At 45.5% G+C, this 24574-nt stretch overlaps 1 protein-coding gene across 2 annotated transcripts in view; it reads right to left on the bottom strand.

The window, feature by feature from the left end:
• The window catches only part of LOC124711336 (fatty acyl-CoA reductase wat-like), a 273938-nt gene that overhangs the window by 10760 nt on the left and 238604 nt on the right, over positions 1–24574 (bottom strand). Inside the window, exon 8 of one of the 2 annotated variants that reach the window (XM_047241370.1) lies at positions 21192–21443. In XM_047241370.1, coding sequence (XP_047097326.1) covers positions 21192–21443 — 252 coding nt within the window. The remainder of the gene's footprint in view (positions 1–21191; positions 21444–24574) is intronic. The other variant, XM_047241371.1, reaches the window with a different exon arrangement.

The raw sequence follows: 24574 nt of genomic DNA, 5'->3' as shown, positions 1-24574 counted from the left end.
AAGTGGCGGTGCGGTCCCCTACGGCACTGCGTAGGATCCTACGGTCTTGGCGTGCATCCGTGCGTCGCTGCGGTCCGGTCCCAGGTCCACGGGCACGTGCACCTTCCGCCGACCACTGGCGACAACATCGATGTACTGTGGAGACCTCATGCCCCACGTGTTGAGCAATTCGGCGGTACGTCCACCCGGCCTCCCGCATGCCCACTATACGCCCTCGCTCAAAGTCCGTCAACTGCACATACGGTTCACGTCCACGCTGTCGCGGCATGCTACCAGTGTTAAAGACTGCGATGGAGCTCCGTATGCCACGGCAAAGTGGCTGAGACTGACGGTGGCGGTGCACAAATGCTGCGCAGCTAGCGCCATTCGACGGCCAACACCGCGGTTCCTGGTGTGTCCGCTGTGCCGTGCGTGTGATCATTGCTTGTACAGCCCTCTCGCAGTGTCCGGAGCAAGTACGGTGGGTCTGACACACCGGTGTCAATGTGTTCTTTTTTCCATTTCCAGGAGTGTATTATACAAGAACTGACATGTGACTACATTTTCACGCAATTTGGGTGCATAGATCCTGATGAATCAGTACCCAGAACAACCACCTCTGGCCGTAATAACGGCCTTGATACGCCTGGGCATTGAGTCAAACAGATCTTGGATGGCGTGTAAAGGTACAGCTGCCCATGCAGCTTCAACACGATACCATAGTTCATCAAGAGCAGTGACTGGCGTATTGTGACGAGCCAGTTGCTCGGCCACCATTGACCAGACGTTTTCAATTGGTGAGAGATCTGGAGAATGTGCTGGCCAGGGCAGCAGTCGAACATTTTCTGTATCCAGAAAGGCCCGTACAGGACCTGCAACATGCGGTCGTGCATTATCCTGCTGAAATGTGGGGTTTCGCAGGGATCGTATGAAGGGTAGAGCCACGGGACGTAACACATCTGAAATGTCACGTCCAGTGTTCAAAGTGCCGTCAATGCGAACGAGAGGTGACCGAGACGTGTAACCAATGGCACCCCATACCATCACGCCGGGTGATACGCCAGTATGGCGATGACGAATACACGATTACAATGTGCGTTCACCGCGATGTGGCCAAACACGGATGCGACCATCATGATGCTGTAAATAGAACCCGGATTCACCCGAAAAAAATTGACGTTTTGCGATTCGTGCACCCAGGTTCGTCGTTGAGTACACCATCGCAGGCGCTCCTGTCTGTGATGCAGCGTCAACGGTAACCCCAGCCATGGTCTCAGAGCTGACAGTTCATGCTGCTGCAAACGTCGTCGAACTGTTCGTGCAGATGGTTGTTGTCTTGCAAACGTCCCTATCTGTCGACTCAGGGATCGAGACGTGGCTGCACGATCCGTTACAACCATGCAGATAAGATGCCTGTCATCTCGACTGCTAGTGATACGAGGCCGTTGCGATCCAGCACGGCGTTCCGTATTACCCTCCTGAACCCACCGATTCCATATTCTGCTAACAGTCATTGTATCTCGACCAACGCGAGCAGCAATGTCGCGATACGATAAACCGCAATCGTGATAGGCTACAATCCAACCTTTATCAAAGTCGGAAACGTGATGGTACGCATATCTCCTCCTTACACGAGGCATCACAACAACGTTTCACAAGGCAACGCCGGTCAACTGCTGTTTGTGTATGAGAAATCGGTTGAAAACTTTCCTCATGTCAGCACGTTGTAGGTGTCGCCGGATTTTTTCATTAATTGTTTAACAACATATGTCTATTAGAACACGGCCTTCACTTTCCGATAAACATTTTCGTCCTGTACCATTTTGTGCTATTCATCAAAAATTTTATGGAAGCATTTCATTTGTGGATGATATTCAGCACTGATACTCATGTGGTCTTCAGTCCAAAGACTGGTTTGATGTAGCTTTCCACGCTCCTCTGTTCTCCACAAGCCTTTTTGACCTAAGCATAGCTATTGCAGCGGACATCCATTTCAACCTGTTGCTACATGCATGCCTAGTTATCAACAATTTTTGCTTCCAGCACTTTCTTCCACTATCAAATTAACTATTCCATGGTACATCAGAATGTATCGTATGTATCGATCCCTGCGCCATATATTTCATTTTCCTCTAATTCGATTCAGTACCATTTCACGTCAGCATTGTTCTATGGCACCCTATTTCAGAAGGTTCTCTTTTTTGTCTGAGCTTCTTGTCATCCATGTTTACCATCCATATAAGGCTGATCTTCAGATTAACACCTTCAGATAACACTTCACTTAATTCGATGTTAACAATTTCCTCGTCTTCAGAAATAAATTTGTTGCTATAGCCAATTTGCATTTTAATAGCGTCTCTACTTCGGCCATCACCACTTAGTCGTCAACAGAAAACACAACTGCTACTATTAGTGTTTCATTACATCGTATAAACCCCATATCAGTGTCTGATTTAATTCGACACATTCCACTATCCTTGTTTTAAATTCGTTCATATTCATGTTGTAAACTATTTTCAAGACACTATCAATTTCATTCAGATGATTTTTCAAGTTTTTTACCGTGTCTGCCAGAATTACAGTGGCATCGGCAAACCCTAAATTTCAATTCTATTTCTTCTCACTCAACTTTCGTCCCCTTGCCAAATTTCTCCTTGGTTTTATTTACAGCCTGTACTGATTGAGTAACATCAGGGGTAGGTTGCAATCCCGGTTGATTCTCTTTTCAGCCACTGCTTTCTTTTCATATCCTTCGTCTCTCATAACTTCAGTCTGGTTATGTGCAACTGTATAAAGTTCTCGTTCCCCTGTATTTTATCCCCGCTACCTTCACAGTTTCAAAAAGTGTATTTCAACCAACGTCATCAGAAACTTTCTCGAAGTATACAATGCAATATACAGTGTTATGCCACTATCACATTACTTATTTTTGGACCCATGTTCTTTTTATATTAATTATGTTAACCACTCTGCGATCATTAAGAAAGTTATTAGACACCAGATTATACATATTGTATAAAACTCTATCCCAGTTTCAGACTTACGTATTTTATAATTTCGATGTTAATAGTATTTCCAGATGCTTTCCTTGTTCTCAGTTTCTTCAAATATACCACGTTATTGATATCAATAAGCTGAGGACTTCAACTGAGAACTATTTTCACGTGAAGCATACAGGAGATTATGATACTGAGGTTCCACTCAGCTGTGCCTGTTTACTGTATCTGCAATCGATTTCTAGGCCTTTAAGGGTTCATCTCAGGCATCACTCAATCAATATAAAATAAGTTACAGCTTTCTATGCTGTATTTATAAATGTGTAACATATATATATATATATATATATATATATATATATATATATATATATATATATATATACTCCTGGAAATTGAAATAAGAACACCGTGAATTCATTGTCCCAGGAAGGGGAAACTTTATTGACACATTCCTGGGGTCAGATACATCACATGATCACACTGACAACCACAGGCACATAGACACAGGCAACAGAGCATGCACTATGTCGGCACTAGTACAGTGTATATCCACCTTTCGCAGCAATGCAGGCTGCTATTCTCCCATGGAGACGATCGTAGAGATGCTGGATGTAGTCCTGTGGAACGGCTTGCCATGCCATTTCCACCTCGCGCCTCAGTTGGACCAGCGTTCGTGCTGGACGTGCAGACCGCGTGAGACGACGCTTCATCCAGTCCCAAACATGCTCAATGGGGGACAGATCCGGAGATCTTGCTGGCCAGGGTAGTTGACTTACACCTTCTAGAGCACGTTGGGTGGCACGGGATACATGCGGACGTGCACTGTCCTGTTGGAACAGCAAGTTCCCTTGCCGGTCTAGGAATGGTAGAACGATGGGTTCGATGACGGTTTGGATGTACCGTGCACTATTCAGTGTCCCCTCGACGATCACCAGTGGTGTACGGCCAGTGTAGGAGATCGCTCCCCACACCATGATGCCGGATGTTGGCCCTGTGTGCCTCGGTCGTATGCAGTCCTGATTGTGGCGCTCACCTGCACGGCGCCAAACACGCATACGACCATCATTGGCACCAAAGCAGAAGCGACTCTCATCGCTGAAGACGACACGTCTCCATTCGTCCCTCCATTCACGCCTGTCGCGACACCACTGGAGGCGGGCTGCACGATGTTGGGGCGTGAGCGGAAGACGGCCTAACGGTGTGCGGGAGCGTAGCCCAGCTTCATGGAGACGGTTGCGAATGGTCCTCGCCGATACCCCAGGAGCAACAGTGTCCCTAATTTGCTGGGAAGTGGCGGTGCGGTCCCCTACGGCACTGCGTAGGATCCTACGGTCTTGGCGTGCATCCGTGCGTCGCTGCGGTCCGGTCCCAGGTCGACGGGCACGTGCACCTTCCGCCGACCACTGGCGACAACATCGATGTACTGTGGAGACCTCACGCCCCACGTGTTGAGCAATTCGGCGGTACGTCCACCCGGCCTCCCGCATGCCCACTATACGCCCTCGCTCAAAGTCCGTCAACTGCACATACGGTTCACGTCCACGCTGTCGCGGCATGCTACCAGTGTTAAAGACTGCGATGGAGCTCCGTATGCCACGGCAAACTGGCTGACACTGACGGCGGCGGTGCACAAATACTGCGCAGCTAGCGCCATTCGACGGCCAACACCGCGGTTCCTGGTGTGTCCGCTGTGCCGTGCGTGTGATCATTGCTTGTACAGCCCTCTCGCAGTGTCCGGAGCAAGTATGGTGGGTCTGACACACCGGTGTCAATGTGTTCTTTTTTCCATTTCCAGGAGTGTATAATCCCTACGACCGTAGCGTAGGTCTAAAACTGTTTCAACAGATCACCTCCTGAAAAAAGCATATTTAATAGGAATACATCAACGACGTGAAACTGGTGGAGACTAGAAATGAATAAGGCAACATTGTAATCCCAGTATTCTAATCAATGAGTTGTATAGATAGAAAGTTAATTCAGAGTGCGTACAACACCTCCCACTGGGGTCTCGCTAACCATACGCAAGAAATAATGTGATTATTAATCGTTAGGGTATCTTGTTCTTAATTAGGGCTAAAACATCCCGCACATCTTTTGTTTCTTCATCAATGTATCTACTGCAAATACGGTATAGCGTGCTTGAAACATTCTACACACATCAAAAAAATTTTGCACAACCTCGTTTCCGAGACTTTCGGAACCTGTATAGAAAATTGGAACAGAGATCAACATAAACATCATTTCCGCACTTTTCATTGCTCATGAAAACCACACATTGCATGTTGTACCACCATACAGCGAGACCTTCAGAGGCGGTGGTCCACATTGCTGTACACACCGGTACCTGTAATACCCAGTAACACGTCCTCTTGCATCGACGCATTCCTGTATTCGTCGTGGCATACTATCCACAAGTTCATCAAGGCACTGTTGGTCCAGATTGTCCCACTCCTCAACGGCGATTTGGCGTAGATCCCTCAGAGTGGTTGGCGGGTCTCGTCGTCCATAAATACGCCTTTTCAATCTATCCCAGGCATGTTCGATAGGGTTCATGTCCAGAGAACGTGCTGGCACTCTAGTCGAGCGATGTCGTTATCCTGAAGGAGGTCATTCACAAGATGTGCACGACGGCGGCGCGAACTGTCGTCCATGAAGACGAATGCCCCGCCAATACGCTACCGATATGGTTGCACTATCGGTCGGAGGATGGCATTCAGGTATCGTACAGCCGTTACGGCGCCTCCCATGACCACCAGCGGCGTAAGTCGGCACCACATAATGACACCCCGAAACAAGGAACCTCCACTTCGCTGCACTCGCTGGACAGTGTGTCTCTGGCGTTCAGCCTGACCGGGTTGCCTCCAAACACGTCAACGACGATTGTCTGGTTGAAGGCATATGCAACAATCATCGGTGAAGAGAACGTGATGCCAGTCCTGAGCTGTCCATTCGGCATGTTGTTGGGCCCATCTCTACCGCACTGTGTGGTGTCGTGGTTGCGAAGATGGACGAAAAATTGATTCAAATGGCTCTGAGCACTATGGGATTTAACATCTGAGGTCATCAGTCCCCTAGAACTTATAACTACCTAAACCTAACTAACCTAAGGACATCACACACATCCATGTCTGCGAGCGTAGCGGTAGCACGGTTCCAGTCTGAAGCGCCTAGAACCACACGGTCACAATGGCCGGCGAAGATGGACGCCATGGACGTCGGGAGTGAAGTTGTGCCTCATACAGTCTACTGCGCACAGTTTGAGTCGTAACACGGCGTCTTGTGACTGCACGAAAAGCATTATTCAACATGGTGGCGTTGCTGTCAGTGTTCCTTCGAGCCATAATTTGTAGGTAGCGGTTCATCCACTGCAGTAGTAGCCCTTGGGCGGCCTGAGCGAGGCATGTCATTGACAGTTCCTGTCTCTCTGTGTCTCCTCCATGTCCGAACAACATCGCTTCGGTTCACTCCTAGACGCCTGGACACTTCCCTTATTGACAGCCCTTCCTGGCACAAAGTAACAATGCGGACGCGATTGAACCGCGGTATTGACCGTCTAGGCATGGTTGAACTACAGACAACACTAGCTGTCTACCTCCTTCGTGGTGGAATGGCTGGAACTGATCGGCTGTCGGACCCCCTCCGTCTAATAGGCGCTGCTCATGCGTGGTTGTTTACATCTTTGAGCGGGTTTAGAGACATCTTTGAGCAGTCAAAGGGACTGTGTCTGTGATACAATATCCACAGCCAACGTCTATTTCAAGGAGTTCTGGGAACCAGGGTGATGCAATACTTTTTTTGATGTGTGTACTTTCATCGAACGACGTATTTCGTTAGCTTCCAATGCCGTTCACACAATTAATTTGACAAGAGTAACATGTATTACTGTGTGTATAATATTTTCTATGGACAGTATCTGCAAGGAGGATAATGGAATGTAGTGCAACTAAATCAGTTGACGCTCAGGGAATTAGATTAGGAAACGAGGCACTTAAAGTAGTAGATGAATTTTTCTACTTGGGCAGCAAAATAACTAATGATGGCCGACGTAGAGAGGATATAAATTGTAGACTGGCAAAGACAAGAAAAGCGTTTCTGAAGAAGAGAAATTTGCTAACATCAAATATTAATTTAAATGTCAGGAAGTCTGTTCTGAAAGTATTTGTATCGAACGTAGCCATGTCTACAAGTGAAAGATGTACGATAAAAATTTTAGATAAAAGAGAAGCTTTTGAAGTCTGGTGCCTCAAGTCCAAAACAGCTACAACAACAATATTTTAATTTCCTAAATATCACAGTTTTTGTCGCAGCTCATTCCTTTTGTCTTCCCTGAAAAATAATTATGAAACGACAAAGAAACTGATATAGGCATGCATATTCAAATACAGAGATATGTAAACAGGCAGAAGACGGCGCTGCGGTCGGCAACGCCTACATAAGACAACAAGTGTCTGGCGCAGTTGTTAGATCGGTTACAGTTGCTACAATGGCAAGTTGTCAACATTTAAGTGAGTTTGAACGTGCTGTTATAGTCAGAACACGAGCGATGAGACACAGCATCTTCGAGTCAGCGATGAAGTGAGGATTTTTCCATACGACCATTTCACGAGTGTACCGTGAATATCAGGAATCCGCCAAAACATCAAATCTCCTAAATCGTTGCGGCCGGAAAAAGATCCTGCAAGAATGGGACCAACGACGACTGAAGAGAATCATTCACCGTGACAGAAGTTCAACCCTTTCGCAAATTGCTACAGATGTCAATGCTGGGGCAGCAAAAAGTGTCAGCGTGCGAACCATTCAACGAAACATCACCGATATTGGCTTTCCGAGCCGAAGACCAAGTTACGTACCCTTGATGATTGCACGACACAAAGCTTTACGCCTCGTTTGGGCCCATCAATACCGACAGTGGACTGTTGATGACTGGAAACCTGTTTCCTGGTCGGACGAGTCTTGTTTCAAATTGTATCGAGTGAGTGGACGTGTAAGGGTATGGAGACATCCTCATAAATCCATGGACCCTGCATGTCAGCAGGGGACTCTTCAAGCTGGTGGAGGCTCTGTAATGGTGTATGGCGTGTGCAGTTGGAGTGATATGGTACCCTTGATACGTCTCGATACGACTCTGACAGGTGACACGTACGTAAGCATCCTGTCCGATCACCTGAGTCCATTCATGTCCAATTGTGCATAGCGACGGACTTGAGCAATCGCAGCAGGACAATGCGACACTGCAAACGTCCAGAATTCCTACAGAGTGGCTCCAGCAACACTCCTCTGAGACTAAACACTTCCGCTCACCACCGAACTCCTCAGACATGAACATTATTGAGCATATCTGGGATGCCTTGCAGCGTGCTGTTCAGAAGAGATCTCCACCCCTCGTACTGTTACGGATTTATGGTCAGCCCTTCAGGATTTATTGTGTCAGTTCTCTCAAGGACTACTTCAGACATTAGTCGAGTTCATGTCATGTCGTGTTTCGACACTTCTGCGTTCTCGCGGGGGCCCTACACGATGTTAGGCAGTTGTACCAGTTTCTTTGGCTCCTCATTCTAATAAGTAGTCCATTTTGGGTGTAGCAAGCATCAAATATCAGAGATGCCAAAGCATTGGTGTTCATTAACGGTTGGACCAAAATAATAACAACATAATTATTATTATTATCGTCAACATCATCATCACCACCTTTCCCATGGTCGATATTGGAGCTATGCCGTTTATCAGTTAAGTCAAATGGCACAATGTAAGTAATAGATGGATATTAAACGTGAAGGGAGACTTTCTCAGTCATGTTACGCACAAAATGGCCGCGTGCTATGGCTGTGATATGTACGCTATTTTCCGCCGACGAATTTTACATGCTATGAGACGTCGAAACTGAAGTCGTAATTCTTCAGCCTAGCTATTCGGCAACCTACCACACGGTACTGGTCTACAGGTTTCGGTTAAGGGATGTGCACAGCCGCATCCGTAATGGTTTGTAACGTATGTGGCGTTGAATAAGCGATAAAACACAGCATGAGAACACGAGCCTGCGATTTTGATTATGGCTACAAAAGCCTTGGGACCCGGTATCGTTCCTTGCCACTGCTTACAGTTTGAAAAAAAATCAATACCAGGTTTGATGGCGGAAGAGCAGATGGGACGAGTCATTCTCATTCTCTCAATAGCCTTGTCACAAGAGGGAAGAAGAGCATAGCCTTGTCACAAGACGGAAGAAGAGCAAATAGTTGCAAGATACCCTCTCACCCGTGAGATCGATTGATCAGCAGTGATCGACTGCACGAATATACAAAAATCAATGGAAATCACAACATTAAAGACACATAACGTATATACACAGGATATTCAATCTCCCAACAATATATTCATGAAGTACACTTTACTGGCAAAGAATTTTGAGGAGATAAATCAGCCTCGCATTCAGACCTCTGCGTGGGTACGGTTCGCAAGGGATTTTCAGAAGGAAGACGAATAGTGCTGACGCTTTACGTATTGCAGCGCAGAACGTCAGAAGAACGAATTTCGTAGGGAAACTGACGAATCTGAAAAGTGATATGAGAAAACTAAAGTTAGAACTGGTAGGGAGAAACTGAAATAGAAAAAGGGTAGATTTCTCCACAAATGAATATAGAGTAATAATAACAGCACCAGTGAATAATGTTTTACGTATTTGCATAATTATGAACAGAAAGGTATGCGATATGCTGAGCTACTCTGAACAACACACTGACCGAACTATTTTTCTGAGGACTGAAATTAAGCAGATATCAGTTACTATTTTACAGGCTTTCATGCCCATCTCAGAAGTAGCTGATGATAAACAAAGATAATACACTACCGGCCATTAAAATTGCTACACCAAGAAGAAATGCAGATGATAAACGGGTATTCATTGGACAAATATATTATACTAGAACTGACATGTGATTACATTTTCGCGCAGTTTGGGTGCATAGATCCTGAGATATCGGTACCCAGAACAACCACCTCTGGCCGCAATAACGGCCTTGATACGCCTGGGCATTGAGTCAAACAGAGCTTGGATGGCCTGTAAAGGTACAGCTGCCCATGTAACTTCAACATGATACCATAGTTCATCAAGAGTAGTGACTGGCGTATTGTGACGAGCCAGTTGCTCGGCCACCATTGACCAGACGTTTTCAATTGGTGAGAGATCTGGAGAGTGTGCTGACCAGGGTAGCAGTCCAACATTTTCTGTATCCAGAAAGGCCCGTACAGGACCTGCAACATGCGGTCGTGCATTATCCTACTGAAATGTGGGGTTTCGCAGGGATCGCATGAAGGGTACAGCCACGGGTGGTAACACATCTGAAATGTCACGTCCAGTGTTCAAAGTGCCGTCAATGCGAACGAGAGGTGACCGAGACGTGTAACCAATGGCACCCCATACCATCACGCCGTGTGATACGCCAGTATGGCGATGACGAATACACGCTTACAATGTGCGTTCACCGCGATGTGGCCAAACACGGATGCGACCATCATGATGCTGTAAATAGAACCTGGGTTCATCCGAAAAAATGACGTTTTGCCATTCGTGCACCCAGGTTCGTCGTTGAGTACACCATCGTAGGCGCTCCTGTCTGTGATGCAGCGTCAAGGGTAAACATAGCCATGGTCTCCGAGCTGATGGTCCATGGTGCTGCAAACTTCGTCGAACTGTTCGTGCAGATGGTTGTTGTCTTGCGAACGTCCCCATCTGTTGACTCAGGGATCGAGACGTGGCTGCACGATCCATTACAGCCATGCAGATAAGATGCCTGTCATCTCGACTGCTAGTGATACGAGGCCGTTGCGATCCAGCACGGCGTTCTGTATTACCCTCCTGAACCCACCGATTCCATATTCTGCTATCAGTCATTGTATCTCGACCAACGCGATCAGCAATGTCGCGATACGATAGACCGCAATCGTGATAGTTTACAATCCGACCTTTATCAAAGTCGGAAACGTGATGGTAGGCAATTCTCCTCCTTATATGAGGCATCACAACAACGTTTCACCCGGCAATTCCGGTCAACTGCTGTTTGTGTATCAGAAATCGGTTGAAAACTTTCCTCATGTCAGCACGTTGTAGGTGTAGCCACCGGCGCCAATCTTGTGTGAATGTTCTGAAAAGCTAATCATTTGCATATCACAGCATCTTCTTCCTGTCGGTAAAATTTCACGTCTGTAGCTGTAGCACGTCATCTTCGTGGTGTAACAATTTTAATGGCCAGTAGTGTATACGGGGTAACAGGGGAAACTCGCAAAATACTTGATGTAGGTTAAAGGTTTGGCAGTTCTGCACCACTAGAACGCAACTATATCAGAGGAAATTGAAGACAAATTTACTGGAGAATGGGGTGGGGGAAAGGAATGAGAGACGAGAAAGACTTACAGAATCCTGCCATGGGTTTCAACTGGTTGTAGCGGCCACACACTTCCAAAATCAGAAGGGTGGAAGGTTTATTGGGAAATGTCTTGGAGACACTGGGAGATATCAACTGGACTACGTCAGTGTTAGAAAAAGATTTGGCAATAAAACCCTGTAAAGCAAAGCAAACCCAAGTGAGGACATAGGCCATATCCATGCAGTGATGAACAGCAGGCTGAAACGGAAGAGAATTAAGAAAAATGAGGATACAGTGAAATGGAATATAGGACATTTAGCGTGGGTGATGTGAAGTGAAAATTCTATGAGGCAGTGTTCAACTGCCTCAGTAAAAGTGTTGAGAGTAGTTCAGCAGAAGACGAGTGGAAATAATTCAAGCAAAACAGTCCGAAATAAAACAGACAGTATTCAGCTGCATCCTGTTGACGGCACTAAGAACACCACGTTCCAACAGCTGTCAAGTCGGCTAACAGGAGAACCAAGAAAAAAAGAAATCCGCAAAATACAAAATGCGGCAAAGGAACTCCGCAACGTAGAAGAAGACAAAAGAAAGAATTTCCCGCTCATAAGGAACATACGGTATTACTTCACATGCCTAACGTAAAAATAAATTTCACAGTTTTGACATCAGCGTGCCCATCTTAGGCAATGAAACAATGAAAATGTAAATCATCATTGGCTTGACGTCATAGCTCTGTCGCGGTGAAACAGTTATGCAAACGAAGCGCTCTCCAATGGACGTACGATAATGCACAATTGTATCGAACAACTGTCAACACCACTGGGAGAGGATGCTGTTTCTCAGATGAGTCCCGGTTCAGATGCACGGGCAGTTTTGGGAAACAGCCCGTGTGCACAACCTGTGTGCACAGAATGAGTTACTGTATCTCAAGCATAATACACTGAGCAACAGAATAAAAGGATAACTTTTTCAAAATTCTGTATCTCCCACCCATTCCGACGCTTAAGTTCGAAATTTTGCTCATAGGTATGGAAAACCTTCCTCTGTAAAAGTGCAAAAGCGTGGCACCCTGGGACTTCACCCTCGGGCTCTATGACACTTCAAAGAGCGAGGTGTCGACACATGCAAAAAACAGGCAACAGCTCAGAAGATCATTGGATGTGTAAGGTGGGTTAGTGATGTCACACTGGTACCATACCTCACTAAATTTCTGCCCAGTACCGGCGTATACGTGTCTCACGATCGGAAGGTCGTCGCAGCTCCTGTTACTTACATTTCAACACTTCTTTTGACACCTCTGCGATGAGGGTCAGACCCACGACAATCAACATTGAAATCACGCATTTTTCTTACGAGTGGCCAAGGGAAACATTCCAGATAGACAGGCACTCAGAATCGACACGAAAAGGCCTCAGGGGATGGCATAAAGAGCGTTGATTCCCATACATTTTGAGGTTGGAAATTACAATTCTCTATGCGATAAGCAACAGGGCGATGTTCTCGAAAGCGTTCTACACTGCTGACCATCCTCCCACCGCCATCCCTGGGCGTTTCATTCCTACTCTAAGGACATCGTGGTGAGGAGGGGGGGTTGTAACCCCTTTGAACGTGATCTGAGTCCTTTTGCGTGCAGTCCGAATGCTCCATAATAAAGTGTCGAACCACTAGAGACCTTCTACATCTACATCTACATCTGCATACATACTCCGCAATCCACCATACAGTGCGTGGCGGAGGGTACCTCGTACCACAAGTATCATCATCTCTCCCTGTTCCACTCCCAAACAGAACGAGGGAAAAATGACTGCCTATATGCCTCTGTACGAGCCCTAATCTCTCTTATCTTATCTTTGTGGTCTTTCCGCGAAATGTAAGTTGGCGGCAGTAAAATTGTACTGCAGTCAGCCTCAAATGCTGGTTCTCTAAATTTCGTCAGTAGCGATTCACGAAAAGAACGCCTCCTTTCCTCTAGAGACTCCCACCCGAGTTTCTGAATCATTTCCGTAACACTCGCGTGATGATCAAACCTACCAGTAACAAATCTAGCAGCCCGCCTCTGAATTGCTTCTATGTCCTCCCTCAACCCGACCTGATAGGGATCCCAAACGCTCGAGCAGTACTCAAGAATAGGTCGTATTAGTGTTTTATAAGCGGTCTCCTTTACAGATGAAACACATCTTCCTAAAATTCTACCAATGAACCGAAGACGACTATCCGCCTTCCCCACAACTGCCATTACATGCTTGTCCCACTTCACATAGCTCTGCAATGTTACGCCTAAATATTTAATCGACGTGACTGTGTCAAGCGCTGCACTACTAATGGAGTATTCAAAGATTACGGGATTCATTTTCCTATTCATCTGCATTAATTTACATTTATCTATATTTAGATTTAACTGCCATTCTTTAAACCAGTCACAAATCCTGTCCAAGTCATCTTGTATCCTCCTACAGTCACTCAACGACGTCACCTTCCCGTACACCACAGCATCATCAGCAAACAGCCGCACATTGCTGTCCACCCTATCCAAAAGATCATTTATGTATATGGAAAACAACAGCGGACCTACCACACTTCCCTGGGGCACTCCAGATGATACCCTCACCTCCGACGAACACTCACCATCGAGGACAACGTACTGGGTTCTATTACTTAAGAAGTCTTCGAGCCACTCACATACTTGGGAACCAATCCCATATGCTTGTACCTTAGGAGTCTGCAGTGGGGCACCGAGTCAAACGCTTTCCGGAAGTCAAGGAATATGGCATCCATGGTTCGCAAGATATCATGTGAAAAAAGGGAGAGTTGCGTTTCGCAGGAGCGATGGTTTCTAAAGCTGTGCTGATGCATGGACAGCAACTTCTCTGTCTCAAGGAAATTCATTATATTCGAACTGAGAATATGTTCGAGAATCCTGCAACAAACCAATGTTAAGGATATTGGTCTGTAATTTTGAGGATCCGTCCTTCTACCCTTCTTATATACAGGCGTCGCCTGCGTTTTTTCCAGTCGCTCGGGACTTTACGCTGGGCAAGAGATTCGCGATAAATGCAAGCTAAGTAAGGAGCCAATGCAGTAGAGTACTCTCTGTAAAACCGAATTGGAATCCCATCAGGACCTGGCGATTTATTTATTTTTAACCCATTCAGCTGCTTCACTACCCCAGCGATGTCTATCACTATATCCTCCATACGGGAATCTGTACGAGAGTCAAACGGCGGTATGTTTGTACGATCCTTTGGAAACCATTCGATGAAACCTGAACTTGATGAGAAGCAGAAACGTTTTTATGCTTTTTCATCATTCCTTTTTCGCGCCTTTCTATGGTATGAACAAGGAGGTGGGCACATTAAAATGTGCGTGAGTGAAACGTCATGGTGTTCCTCTAACGCAGCCCCCCTCCCCAATTAGGCAACACCCTCGTACGTCAGTTGCGTACAATTCACAATTACCTTTAGATACTTTGGCACGCATTCTCTCTTGCGTCTGCTCCAGCAGGTGAACACCATCCGAGGGGTGTCAAAGGGGTTGCCCAACCCTCAGGCGCTAGAGCAGCTACGAGGATTAATGTGTGTTGACATTTCTGACAGGTACAGGGTCACACAGAAAAACGGGAACATTTCTACAATCCAAAAAACTAGAAGTGATGAAGGAAAGAAATTGGATTCATAGTAATTAATATCTTACAATTTTTCCATTTACGAAACACTGCCGGCCGCGACGGTCTAGCGGTTCTAGGCGCTCAGTCCGGAACCGCGCGACTTCTACGGTCGCAGGTTTGAATCCTGCCTCGGGCATGGGTGTGTGTGATGTCCTTAGGTTAGTTAGGTTTAAGTATTTCTAAGTTCTAGGGGACTGATGACGACAGATGTTAAGTCCCATAGTGCTCAGAGCCATTTGAACCAACCATTTGAACGAAACACTGATCGAATTTATCATTTTTTGAAATTACGTCCTTTACATGGCATCCTCCTGTACGAATACATTCGTGAAATCTGCTACTGAGATTCCTCATTGACCGCTGCAACATCTCAGCTGGGATACTGTGAATTGCATCGCGAATTCTGTGTTTTAACTCATCCAGGGTTCTTGTTCGAGTCGTTTAGACTTCGCTCTTGAGGTAGACCCACAAGAAATCTGGCGATCTAGGGGGCCAGGGAATGTTACCGAATCGTGAGATCACACGGTTCCCAACCAATTCTCGCACATATGCCGTTGATTGCCTTGCAGTACGTGATGACGATCCGTCCTGTTGAAACCAGGCTTTTTGAACGTTTGGAAAGTTGTTCAATGCAGATGTAACGAAAGTTCGTAAGATCTCCACGTAACGATCGGCATTGACAGTTACAGTGTTTTCCAGTTCATTTGCGAAAAAATTCCGTCCGATAATCCCATGTGATGAAACACCACACCATACTGTCACTTTACTACCGTGTAAAGGGAGCTCATGAACGTCATTAGGATTTGTGTTTGCCCAGTAACAGCAGTTCTGTTTATTCACATAACCTTTCAGAAGAAAATGTGCCTCATGTGACATCCACAAATTTTTTAGAAATTCATAGTCAGTGTTTATTTTTGTTATCATTTGTTGACAGTATCTTAATCGTAACCGGTAATCGTTGTCTTTCAGTCGTTGCGTCATCTGTAGTTTGTACGGATGGAATTTTAAACCAAGATGAAGAATTCTGCGAACACTCTTCTGGGACATTTCAACCACTGCTGCATGCTTACGAATTGAATGCCGTGGGCTGCGTAAGACAGACTCGCGTGCAACATCAGTGTTTGCTAGAGAACGCACACTTCTTGGACGTCCTGTTGGTTTCTCATTGAGGGCAGATCCAGTCTCTTCAGAGTTATTAATCCAATATTTTATCGTCTGTTTCGACGGAACAGCATCATGACGTCGTAAATTATGAAAACGTCGAAACTACCAAACTGTCCTTGTTTTAGTAAAACATCTTTATGGATAACGCACGCTGTTGTCCGTTCGACTGATACGTGATTACTACGAGGTGCATTCAAGTTCTAAGGCCTCCGATTTTTTTTCTCCGGACTGGAAAGAGATAGAAACATGCGCATTGTTTTAAAATGAGGCCGCGTTCATTGTCAATACGTCCCAGAGATGGCAGCATCGTACGGCAGATGGAATTTTACCGCCAGCAGCGAGAATGAGAACTGTTTTAAATACTTAAAATGGCGACGTTTTCCTTACTTGAACAGCATGCAATCATTCGTTTTCTGAATTTGCGTGGTGTGAAACCAATTGAAATTCATCGACAGTTGAAGGAGACATGTGGTGATGGAGTTATGGATGTGTCGAAAGTGCGTTCGTGGGTGCGACAGTTTAATGAAGGCAGAACATCGTGTGACAACAAACCAAAACAACCTCGGGCTCGCACAAGCCGGTCTGACGACATGATCGAGAAGGTGGAGAGAATTGTTTTGGGGGATCGCCGAATGACTGTTGAACAGATCGCCTCCAGAGTTGGCATTTCTGTGGGTTCTGTGCACACAATCCTGCATGACAACCTGAAAATGCGAAAAGTGTCATCCAGGTGGGTGCCACGAATGCTGACGGACGACCACACGGCTGTCCGTGTGGCATGTTGCCGAGCAATGTTGATGCGCAACGACAGCATGAATGGGACTTTCTTTTCGTCGGTTGTGACAATGGATGAGACGTGGATGCCATTTTTCAATCCAGAAACAAAGCGCCAGTCAGCTCAATGGAAGCACACACATTCACCGCCACCAAAAAAATTTCGGGTAACCGCCAGTGCTGAAAAAATGATGGTGTCCATGTTCTGGGACAGCGAGGGCTCAATCCTTACCCATTGGTTCCAAAGGGCACTACGGTAACAGGTGCATCCTACGAAAATGTTTTGGAGAACAAATTCCTTCCTGCACTGCAACAAAAACGTCCGCGAAGGGCTGCGCGTGTGCTGTTTCACCAAGACAACGCACCCGCACATCGAGCTAACGTTACGCAACAGTTTCTTCGTGATAACAACTTTGAAGTGATTCCTCATGCTCCCTACTCACCTGACCTGGCTCCTAGTGACTTTTGGCTTTTTCCAAAAATGAAAGACACTCTCCGTGGCGGCACATTCACCAGCCGTGCTGCTATTGCCTCAGCGATTTTCCAATGGTCAAAACAGACTCCTAAAGAAGCCATCGCCGCTGCCATGGAATCATGGCGTCAGCGTTGTGAAAAATACGTACGTCTGCAGGGCGATTACGTAGAGAAGTGAGGACAGTTTCATCGATTTCGGGTGAGTAGTTAATTAGAAAAAAATCGGAGGCCTTAGAACTTGAATGCACCTCGTAAAATGGCGGATTGTTTGCTCGCTAACTCTCACTAACTCGCAGTGCTGCCACCTGTCCACGGCTGCCACTACTCATTTCAAACATTCCCGTTATTCTGGGTCAACCCTGTACATTAGTAACGTGTTCATGTAATGCGGATGGGTGGTGTCGAGCGTGTCGCCAAACAGGGTGTCTTAGAGGGACACTTCGCCCCTGTTATTCACACATATTTTAATGTTACCCTCCTGTCTCCTGCCCCTTCCTCCCCCTCCCCCCCCCCCCCTCCATACGGCTGATTACGCTGTAGGAGGGCGCGAAAAAGGAGGGGTGAAAAAGAATATGACCCCTTTGCTGCTTCGGGTCATGTTGAGATTCCATCGAACAATTTTTAACAGTCGTTAGTGATTACAAGCAGTACTGCAGAGCAAAAACTGCGGTTGCGAGACGTTCAGTGGGGCTGCAACCCCACGATATCATCAGAGTAGGGTTGAAACGTCCAAGGGTTGGCATCAGTGTCGGACGTTGTGAAGCACGTCGTCCTGTTGCACATCGCGATACGAACTGTTGTTTTCGACCGGGAAATGTGTGGCAATCGATGCCCCAAAGGCAGGGGTGGTTTCACTGATTCCATTTACGACACCTCCTGAGTATCGGTGTGTTTTAAATGTCTTCCTCGGCTACCCATAGTAACTCTGGACGATTTCAGCTCTGGGCATCGACGTTCTGACCTCCATCGTAGAGGCGTGAAAAGGAGGGGTGAAACGTGGGTAAGAGCTGGAGTGGCGACCTTCCCTTCGTGTGGCATCGGGTAAATTTTTTGTGACATCATTACCCCATCTTACATCACATACGAACTTCTGAGCTGTGGCCTCTTTTCTTGCATGCGTCGGCACCTTGCCGTTCGAGATGAAGCTGAACCCGATGGTGACGTCACAGTGCGCCACACTTTCGCACGATTATAGAGGAACGTTGTGTGCACCTTTAAGCCAAAATTCAAACTTATGCGTCTCAGTGGGTTACAATAACGTCGTTTAGAAAAAAGTAATCCTTTTGTTTTGTAGCGCAGTGTAGACAGCCAACAGCAGCGTGTTGGACAGGTAGAAAGTGTATTGAAATAGATGGAGGAGAGCTACAAGCAACAAAAGGGATCTGTAGGGAAGGTAGTGGACAGCGTGTAAAACCTTGAAACTGAGCAACACATCTGCGTACAACGAGTGGAAAGCAACGTGGGTCAAAGCAACTGAATACTCAAAGAAAAAACCCTCATAAAAAAGTTTCTAGCGGTTGTGACCGTTCTCCAAGAGAAATGTTTTCAAAAATTGCTAATTATTGCGTTACATGTAGATGTTTGGAAGTCTTGGACCAAAAACGTGAACTTTTTCCGGGAGTGGCGCTGAACCAGTTAGTGAACAGAAAACAGTGATTCTTCGTTCACTGAAGAATTAGACAACTGTAGAAGGAAGAAGAAAGTATTACGTCATGTTTGTACTGACTTAAAAAAAAAGTGGAAAAAACGAAACTGTCCCAACATTCACAAAAATGCTGTGATCTAGATGTCCACGTCTGTTACCTGTTCAACTTATGTAATGCTATTTTATATGACTATGTGGAAATATTGTCTTGTAAAATATTTGTATTTCTCCTCGTAATGCTTGTCTATCTGTCGATTCATAATTTAATTCTACCTTAGTTATTTCAGTGTACTGCGAGACAACCACCGAAGGCTGTTCACCAGTGTAGTACACAATAATACCATTCAGGTGACTCAGGGTCCGACACAGCTATGGAAAATGTAAGAAGGTCTTATTAGTAGTCCTACAATTTTGATTTTCCTGCAGCAGTTACTACTATTAAAACTTATGTAACAAGTACTTGGACTAATACTTCTACTACGACGGCTTATGATTGTGTTACGTTTTTCGATCCTCAGAGCACAGTTAAGTAATATATTATCTAGTGTAGCGCCATTTAATTTCTCCTCCTTGTTGGCTGAGAAGGCCACACACATTTTCCTATTGTTTTTCTAAACATTCTGAACCACATCAGCCTTGACGCTGGATCCAGCAACATCAAGGTGTCTTCACATCGTATGGCGATGCATCAGAGCGCGTCACATATGTCATTGCTTCTTTTCAGGTACTGTTTTGCACACTACCTTTCGCTGTTCGCACTGTTAGTGAGCCAAGTGACTCTAGGGTTATCGGGCGTCATTCTCGATTTGACAAGTCTGGTAAAAAAGACAGACAATTGTTTGTTTCTTAAACAACACACCTTACTTCTCGACATAGTTTCCTTAGAGGGATATGCACTTGGTCCAGCGATCCTAAAGATTTTTCGTACTATTGGAAGAATGGGCTCTGTCAAAGACTGAAAAATACTCATTGACTGAAACTATCACCTCCCAGCAAGCCAACATTTCAAGTTAGGGAATAGGAAGAAGTCACATGGGGTAAAGGCTGGTGAAAAGGAGCCATCCCATTTCATGCACTTTCTCCATTTTTATCGCTGATACGTGGGATGGTGCATTTTCCAGGTGAAAGAACACTTTTTTGAATGCCAACCTTGGTCTTCTTTCAGGCAACGCAAGTTTCAAACGATCCAAAAATGAAACGTAATAGGATCCAGTTACGGTTCTGCCTTTTTCCAAGTAATCTATGAGGATTATTCCTTGAGAATCCTAAAAACACTGGCCATCACTTCACCAGCTGACAAAATGGTCTTTGCCTTCTTTGGTGCTCTTTCATCAGCCTTTGTCCATGTTTTGACTGCCATTTTGATTCTTGTGTGTAATGATGGATCTTGGTTTCTTAAACAGTCACAAATCGGCGCAAAAAGTCTTGCGGACTGCTAGTAACCATCTCTAGATGTTGTGCTGAAATGTTGTGCCAGATGCACTTCCGATTGAACGTGAACAGTCACGGCACCCACCTCGCACACAACTTCTTCATAGTGAACTCTCCTTGCTGGATATTACACACTCGCTCAGTTGAGATGCCTACTCTTTCACAAATCTCACGAATTTTTATTCGGCCGCCTTGCAGTACCATATCATGGATTTTGTCAATCGTTTCCTTTGTGGAGACCACAATTGCATGGCTGAAGCGCGCTCCGTATTTGGTGCTTATCTGACCGCGTTTAAATTTAATAATCATAAAGTAAATCTACACAGTGGTCGAATCCCTCAAGTCAAACTGTTTAATAACAGTACTAAAGTCTGTTTTCACCATCATAAATCGCAGTCGGCACACTCACCAATTGAGACATATGTTAACAGTGAACTGTACACTATGCATTGTTGAATTTCATTACAAGATCTTTGGAATGATCAAGCTTACCAACACGAAGGCACGACAAAAATGTTCATTTCTTTCATGGAAATTTACTAGTCTTATCAAACCATTCAGCATTCTCAACCTCTAAGTTCGTCTACCAACATTACTCGTTTTGGCTGTTGCCATTTCAGAGACAGCATAGGTTAGAAGATTTAGAGTAGCTAAGTCCTCTTTGGAATGTGTTGCTACTTTACAATTTGGATACTCACATGGGCTTCTTACCGACGAGCAGGAGGGCAGTGTCGACGATCATGGCGGGCACCAGGTGCAGCATGGTCTTCCAGAAGAGGAACAGGAACCGGTTGGCGACCAGCATCAGCGAGACGTACCACACGGCGTGCACCGTGGGGATCTTCATGCCATGCCGCATGAAGCTGGCGCGGTACTCGTACCACGTCAGCGGGCAGTCGGCCGACGACACATGGTGGTACACCGGTTGCTCACCCTCGTTCTTGTTCCTACTGCAGAGAGCGCTGGTTATTCACACGGGCATCCTGGGTGGGGGGAATGGGGAACTAGCGATGGAAGCGGGCTAGTCGCACTACTGAACAGCACAGAGCTGTGGGAAAGGGTGCGAAGAAACAACAGTGTGAGGCAAACATTAAAGAGGTATACAGTGTGGTCCACAGATGTGGAACCCACCTTCTAAAACAAAAAAAAGGGATCAACAGAAATTGAAAATCAAGAATGGAGAAAACTAATGACGCTGTGTTACCAACACGGCTGTCAGTTCCGAAATCGCTATCGTACTTAATATTCGCAATTATCATAAGGGCAGAGGGCCACGTGACACGTAAACAATTACACAAGAAAAGCAATGATTATAAATACTAGACGTTGTCAGCTGGAGAGCGATCATGAATTTAGTGTAAAGAAAGCTTCCGCTATGAGGTTTTTATTGCCCTGATCGCATTTAGGTACACTGGATTACTAGTTTCGGCAGGCCTAAGCTGCCATCATCAGATTATCACTGTACAGGTTATGAAATCATGCTGTGCGATAAATCACAGTGGCCGAGGGGTTCTAGGCGCTTCAGTCTGGAACCGCGCGACCGCTACGTTCGCAGGTTCGAATCCTGCCTCGGGCACGGATGTGTGTGATGTCCTTAGGTTAGTTAGGTTTAAGTAGTTCTAAGTTCTAGTGGACTGATGACCTCAGATGTTAAGTCCCATAGTTCTCAGAACCGGGGACTGATGACCTCAGATGTTAAGTCCCATAGAGCACAGAGCCAGTCTCAGAGCAATTTTTGATAAATCGCACGTTTGTTTCTGTACCGTCGTAACGAACTCGTGAGGAAATAGAACTCTCTCCTCATGACACCACAGAGTCATAGATGTGTGGGATATTAATAAGTGCCGCATGTGTCTGCGTTGACTACCGGCTACACACTGTTAAAAAACGAACGTGCCCTTAATCGCACAGCGTGATTTCATAATCTGTACACTGATGGTCTGAAGCTGGCAGGTTAGTCCTGCCGATAATAATCCACTGTACTAACATGTTATCAGGGCAATAAAAACTTCACATCTGAAACTTTATTTGGATTAAAAACAATGATGTCTTCCATTTGACCACAGTTTTATTCATTCTTGAGTTATTTCGAATTTTTGCAGAATGACACAAATACTCGTGATAAAACATTAAGGCTAAGGGATGTGTCAGACACATTCTAAGGTTTTGAAAAAAATCATTCTGATTATTAGAACACGTCATTATGAAACACTAAAATACTAAAATTGGTTCGACCGAATCTGCAGCGGTCCTTTTCAGGGCGGTTACCCGCTGGATTCTGATGGTCTTCCTCTGAATACTGTCTTATGTTGGTTGTCAGGTCGCTATCGACTTTACATTCTGGGATGCCACTGGACAATCAAAGATTGCTATGGAGGGAGCGATGTTGCCTATGATACGCTGACAGGAATAGTGAGTCGGCAGCTTGTATCCAGCTGTAGTGATGTTTTGCAGCGAGAGGTTGATGCCCCTCGGCAGTTTTCTTGTGGCTCCTTGTATATAGTGTAAAATCCAGGTCATATGGACCCCGTCCAGCTGGAGAACACAGGTGGACCGATGGACTGGTGTAGCCGGCGACCAGCCCATCGGTAATTCGTAACGACTCTGCTTGTAACCATCCTGCTTTTAACCATCCTCCCCGCTCATGCTGTTTGGGAGTTCACTTATTTCGATAGCTTAGGCGAGGTTCTTGAAAATTAAGAGTTCGGCCACAGTCCTGGTGGTGTTGAGCACTAGTTGATTTGTTGTATTACCCAGTAGTAAACAGCGTTCATGTTCTCACACCCCAGGGATAAGCGGTCTCTTGGTTTCACCACCATAGACATAACTGCATTCACATCTCTGTTCGTAGATGCCTGTCGTGTGGAGAGCATCAACTGAATCTGTTGTGGGCTTCAAGAAATCTCGGATCTTGAAGCCACTCTGGAATATTGGTTTAATTCCTCCGTGACGGAGCACCTTGCCTACACAGTCACTGACTGTTCATTTGTCTGTTTTATCTTGACTGTACCTCATAGCTCGCTGTATGTTCTTGTTGCTACACCGATTCGTAAGGCACATTGTTCCGATATCGTTCATTTTATGTTGGACGTTGTCAGTGTTGCTAATCCGGTGAAATCGGGCTGTCAACATATGAACCACAGTGTTATTTTGTGCTGGATGGTAGTGTGATACTGCATGCAGATATCTGTTGGTGTGCATCAGTATTCTGTACACTTTATGTCCAATTTGTTCCTTTTTTTTTGGTCATCAGTCTACTGACTGGTTTAATGCAGCCCGCCACGAATTCCTTTCCTGTGCTAACCTCTTCATCTCAGAGTAGCACTTGCAACCTACGTCCTCAATTATTTGCTTGACGTATTCCAATCTCTGTCTTCCTCTACAGTTTTTGCCCTCTACAGCTCCCTCTAGTACCATGGAAATCATTCCCTCATCTCTTAGCAGATGTCCTATCATCCTATCCCTTCTCCTTATCAGTGTATTCCACATATTCCTTTCCTCTCCGATTCTGCGTAGAACCTCCTCATCCTTACCTTATCAGTCCACCTAATTTTCAGCATTCGTCTATAGCACCACATCTCAAATGCTTCGATTCTCTTCTGTTCCGGTTTTCCCATAGTCCATGTTTCACTACCATACAATGCTGTACTCCAGACGCACATCCTCAGAAATTTCTTTCTCAAATTAAGGCCGGTATATGATATTAGTACACTTCTCTTGGCCAGAAATGCCTTTTTTGCCATAGCGAGTCTGCTTTTGATGTCCTCCTTGCTCCGTCCGTCATTGGTTATTTTACTGCCTAGCAGTAGCAGAATTCCTTAACTTCATTGACTTCGTGACCATCAATCCTGATGTTAAGTTTCTCGCTGTTCTCATTTCTACTACTTCTCATTACCTTCGTCTTTCTCCGACTTACTCTCAAACCATACTGTGTACTCATTAGACTGTTCATTCCGTTCAGCAGATCATTTAATTCTTCTTCACTTTCAATCAGGATAGCAATGTCATCATCGAATCGTATCATTGATATCCTTTCACCTTGTATTTTAATTCCACTCCTGAACCTTTCTTTTATTTCCAT

The sequence above is a fragment of the Schistocerca piceifrons genome, chromosome 8 (genome assembly GCF_021461385.2).
Source record: "Schistocerca piceifrons isolate TAMUIC-IGC-003096 chromosome 8, iqSchPice1.1, whole genome shotgun sequence".
Taxonomy (NCBI): Eukaryota; Metazoa; Arthropoda; class Insecta; order Orthoptera; family Acrididae; genus Schistocerca; species Schistocerca piceifrons.
This window is presented reverse-complemented; position numbering and strand designations above follow the sequence as displayed.